Here is a 5,081-nt window from a genome sequence, read left to right as displayed (position 1 = left end):
CAGTCAGAATCCCTTTCCCACCACCTCAGGGGACAACATCAAAGGCTGAGAAGCCGAGGGCCAGGGGGCCTTCGGAGGGGAGGGACCAGGAGAGTAAGGGGAAGGTGGGGGAGAGAGGGGATAACCGATCACAAGGTTCGACCTATAACTCCCTCCCTGGGGGACGGCAACAGAAAAATGGGTAGAGACATGGGTCAGTGTAAGACATGAAAAACAGTAATAATTTATAAATTATCAAGGGTTCTGGAGGGCGGGGGGGAAATGAGCTGATATCAAGGGCTCAAATAGAAAATGTTTTGAGAATGATGATGGCAACAAATGTACAAATGTGCTTGACACAATGGATAGATGGATAGATGGATGGGTGGATGGATGGATGGATTGTGGTAAGTAAGAGCTGTATGAGCCCCCAGTAAAATGATTTAAAAATAATAAAATAAAATTTTAAAAGAGAAAGGCGTGCCCTGTCTCCTAGTGAAAGTTACCCGAGCTCATTGGACCTTCATCCCGTTCCTGTGAGGAGGTAGCACAGGGCCGGGCAGGAAATGATCGGCTCAAGGGCACTGGTGCAGTCAGCCGGCCAGCCCAGCCTTGAGCCAGGCCTTCTGGGGACACAGCATCACGCGGCTAAACCATTCCAAAGGAGGAGGTAGCTGAACCCTTTTCTTTATTGATGAGGGCCCTCCAACATAGTGCTGGGCAGACAAGGAATTCATTTTTCAAATGAATGAATGAATAAAACATTTTACACTCCTGTTGCCTATTTCAAAAAGAATGTTGTGATCGAGATAAATCCTTCTCCTCCACTTTCTGCCTCTCCCTGCACTTTTCCTTCCTCTTCCCTCCCTGGAACCTTGGCTTCCGCAGCCTTTGAAGTCTTCTTCTTCCGCGGCGTCACCTTGAACGGTGGTGGAAAGCCAACGGCGTCTGCTGTTACTTTGAGCAGCCGGATATCGAGTGTTGATCTTCTATTTGTCATTGAGCCGTCAGCAGACTGAGGCAGCGGTGACTGACCCTGGCGCCCGCTGGGCTTGTAGAGGAGCATTGAAGTGTGGGTTCCTCAGGCAGCCCGGCTTCTGTTAGCCCCTGGCACACAGCGCACACCTCTAACCCACAGGGGGCTGGGAGCTGAGGGACTTGGGCAGTGGGACAAAACAACATCCCTGTACCAGGCAAGAGAGGGCATTCGTGAAATTTCCCAGTTGCCACAGTCAGGGACCAGGCTGGCCAGGCACGAGTGGCAAGCAGGTGCAGTGAGCCGTCATCGAACCACGTAGTAAAGGCAAGAGCCATTCCTGTGCCTGGACACAGTAAAACCCACACCGGGTCTGGCAGGTTACAGACCTTCCCAGCCTTGCTCAGCCTTTCAACTCTGAGGTAACGGGGACCCCTGGGGGCAGAGGGGTCTCTAATGGCTGATTTTCCAGGGGTAGCCCTCCAGGCCTGGCTCCTGAGATGTCTCTGGGTGGGCTCGAACCGCCGGCATTTCAGTTAGCAGCTGAGCACATTAACCATTTATACTTGCCTGGGGACTCTGTACTTAGAGCAGATGGTACGTAACAAGCCTTCGAGGTCGGCCTTCCTTCCTTCCTTCCTTCCTTCCTTCCTTCCTTCCTTCCTTCCTTCCTTCCTTCCTTCCTTCCTTCCTGGTAGACGCTCTGAACGATGCTTCCCTTCTGGAAGTGGTGGTGTCCTCGTTTTCTAAAGCAGGGTGAGAGGGCAACAAATGTATACGTGTGCTTTACACAATTGATGGATGTATGGATTGTGATGAGAGTTGTATGAGCCCCGATAAAATGATTAAAGAAAATAAATAAAGCAGGCTGAGTTTGAATGCAAAAGCAGACACTGTCTCTTTAAGCACTACCAATGTGAGACCTTTGCTATGAGTTGCATCCACTGGCTGACAGTGAGCTTGGTTTCTAATGAGGAGCGCTGGTGGCACATAGTAGGTTATGATGGGTCTGCTAACAAGCACACAGCCAGCAGTTTTAAAAACCACCTGGTGCTCTAAAGGAGGAAGATGGGGCTGTCTGCTCTCGTCAAAAGTCAGGGTCTCAGAAAACCCACAGGGGCAGTTCTCCGTCTTCTAGGGTCCCTGTGATTCGGAACAGACTCAAGGACAGTGAGTTTGGTGTTTTGGTAGCTTAATTATTCAAATTGATTTCCAGGATAATATTTTAATGAATACAAAAATGTTTTTTTCATAAATGATTTTTGAAATAGAGTACTGCCTTGTATCGCGTTCTTTTCATCTTTATGCGTATTTTCTGATGCATGTGCAGCATTAGTGCTGCTGTCCATGGCACCGCTTACGATAGACAGTCCACGTGTTGGGTGCAAAGATAGTTATGTAAAAGGAAACTGCTTTGCATCTTTCTTGTTGCATATCTTAAAATAAAATTTTGGTAGAGCTGTTACATATGTTTTCTACTGTGTTGTGTCTGTCTTCTCAAAAAATCAATGTACTGTATTACCAACATCAGTAGGAGTACCTCCTGCATCTAAGCTCTGTAAACAAACGTACATCCAGAATTCACCCCCACCCCCACCCCCGTGCTGCCTTCAAGGTGCTTCTGAGCCATGGGGCTGGTAGGACAGGACACCTGGCTTGGGAAGACTAAGACCATCAGCACCTACTGGAGACCCAACCTGGGTCTGTTGGTTTGTTTGTTGTAGTAGTTTTATTGGCGTATAACTCACATAAAGTACAATGTAGCAGTTCAGTCGTGTTAAGAAGAGTTGTCCAGTCATCACCTCAACCACCACAATCCGTTTTAGAGCATGTTCTTCCTTGACTCCCTGTTATTAGCTCTCCATTTCTCCCCACGCTCCCCTGCGGGACCACCAAGAAACCAAGAATCCAGTCACTGTCTCTAGATTTTCCCAGCCTGCATCTCAGAGCCAAAACATGCAGAAGAACCAACCGCTCCAGCAAAGTAAAGCAGAGAAAGGAGGACATAGGAGAAAGTAGAATGCATGTAAAGTGGGTGTGAGGGAGCTCAAAGGATACAGTGTTACATTTGTAAGCTCGCTGCTGCATCTGCAGTGCTCCACTCTGCCATGCTCTCTGGGCGGCTCGCCTCCCTGGTCTGCTGTCAGAGGGCTTGCCGCACCAGTCTTAAGCCCCCTGTATTCTCCCCACCACCACCACCACCACTTTTTTTTTTAACTGGAACGACTTGAAAGTGGGTCAAAGGGCAGATCAAGTGATAAGGTATTACATTTTACCCTAACTACATCTGCCGTAATCGATTTTAGGGTGCTCTCCAAAGCTGACCTCTGCTGGACAGAGTAGGCAGCTTGCAAAGGAGCTGCCCCTGACCAGCGGCCAGAGTGGCTGTCCCTGGACTCAAAGCCCTGTCAGCAGCCGGCTCTGCCTCTGTCCTCGCTGTTCAGGACTCCTACCTGCAGCTGGGTCTCCACTTTCCAGAACACGTGCCCCGCCACACCCGTTTCCACCAGAATGGCCATAAGGAGAGTGGGGCCACTTAAAACTCTTTGCTCGTCTTGTTTTTAAATTTGCTGTCGTTTTCCCTGTGGGATAGAAAACGAGTGCAGGAGATGGCCAACGTTTAGACAAGTAAAACTGTTTCACTGTGTGTGGATCTGAATGTAAATGCCCCAGTGTTCTCTTGAGGACAAGGGAGTCGGTTGTCTTTCGCCTTTCAGAGCAGTGTGGTTTTCAGAATCACTGGCTAAACCATGATGGCGTCCTTTTCGCTTTTAGCGATGAGCGTCAGGGAGCGCGTTCTTGGCAGAGCATGCCTGGGTTGGCATCTGGCTGCATGTGGAGTTCAGGCTGTGCGGTGACAGTCATTGCAGCTCACTGTTGATGATCCCTGGCGACCAGGGAGAAGGTTGATGTGGACAAGTTTCATTAATAGCTAATCCCCCCAATGCCATATTGGCCGAGAGGAATTGCGCCTCCAAATTGAGAGCTTTCAGGCTTTCGCTGCCTCTGCCCACCTTCTGATGGGTGCTGCTCTCTGAGAACAAGATACAATGCAGCCAGGTGAGGCAGCCCGAGAAGTCTTGAGGCTGCGAGCGTCTCGGGCCACTGGCCCAGAGTGAGCAGGGAGTGGCCCCGTCGGCCCGGAGCCCCTGGGGCAGGGGGTGCGTGCAGCGGGGCTTCGGACTCAGCAGCGAGGTGGTCTGGGAACAGAAGGTGGTGGTGTGATGGCCGGCTGAGAAAGGCTGATTCTGAAAACACTGCGCACCTCGCTGGACTTTAAAAGTAACCCTTGACCTTGCAGGTGATCACCTTCTTCAGCTCGAGGCTGCTGCAGGCTGGAGCGGAGCTCTCCGTGGAACGGGTCCTGGAGATCATCAAGCAAGGGGTTGTCGCACTGCCCAAAGACAGGCTCAAGGTAAGACCCGGCCAGTGCCACCGATGGGAACGGGATACTTCTGTCTGAGCAGGCTGCATGCGGAGTCGCACTGCCAGCCCAGTCCCCGTGCTGCAAAGAGACCGTTAATTACTAGACCAGCGGTTCGCAACCTGTGGGTTAAGAGCCCGTTGGGGTCAGACGACCTTTTCACAGGGGTCGCCCGATTGATAACAGTCGCAAAATTACAGTTATGACGTAGCAAGGAAAATCATTCTATGGTTGGGGGGAAACCACAACCTGAGGAACTGTATGAAAGGGTCGCGGCCACAGGAAGGTGAGGACCGCTGTGCTGGACGGAGAGGAGGACTGTGACGGAGGTGTGTGCTGAGAGAAAATGACCAACAAGGAAGTGCCTCCCACTCCCTGCAGATCCAGCAGGGCTACTATGCGTAATCCCTAAGCTCTGAATAAGGAGGCCCCTTTCCCTCCCCCTTCCCTGGGAAACCAGTCCATCGCGTGTCGGGATTCGCAGGGAGCCCTGGTGGTGCGGTGGTTGAGTGCGCAGCTGCTGACCGAGAGATCTGCAGTTGAACCCCGCAGCGGCTCCGGGGACAAAGACGGGACAGTCTGCATCCGTCCAGACGAACAGCCTCAGCAGGCCCCTGGGGCAGGTCCACGCTGTGCTGTAGGGTCACTGTGAGTCTGAACGGACTCGACGACCATGGGGTCAGTTGGTCTCTAAGTTCTGTG

At 51.5% G+C, this 5,081-nt stretch overlaps 1 protein-coding gene across 2 annotated transcripts in view; it reads left to right on the top strand.

The window, feature by feature from the left end:
- DYM (dymeclin) overlaps positions 1-5,081 on the top strand; it is a 315,716-nt gene that overhangs the window by 267,924 nt on the left and 42,711 nt on the right. For both annotated transcript variants that reach the window (XM_045296193.1, XM_045296192.1), the window contains exon 16: positions 4,257-4,370. In XM_045296193.1, the coding sequence (XP_045152128.1) occupies positions 4,257-4,370 (114 nt within the window). The remainder of the gene's footprint in view (positions 1-4,256; positions 4,371-5,081) is intronic.

The sequence above is a fragment of the Echinops telfairi genome, unplaced genomic scaffold (genome assembly GCF_000313985.2).
Source record: "Echinops telfairi isolate 266 unplaced genomic scaffold, ASM31398v2 ScPeMD7_7400;HRSCAF=8409, whole genome shotgun sequence".
In the NCBI taxonomy this organism is placed as follows: Eukaryota; Metazoa; Chordata; class Mammalia; order Afrosoricida; family Tenrecidae; genus Echinops; species Echinops telfairi.
This window is presented reverse-complemented; position numbering and strand designations above follow the sequence as displayed.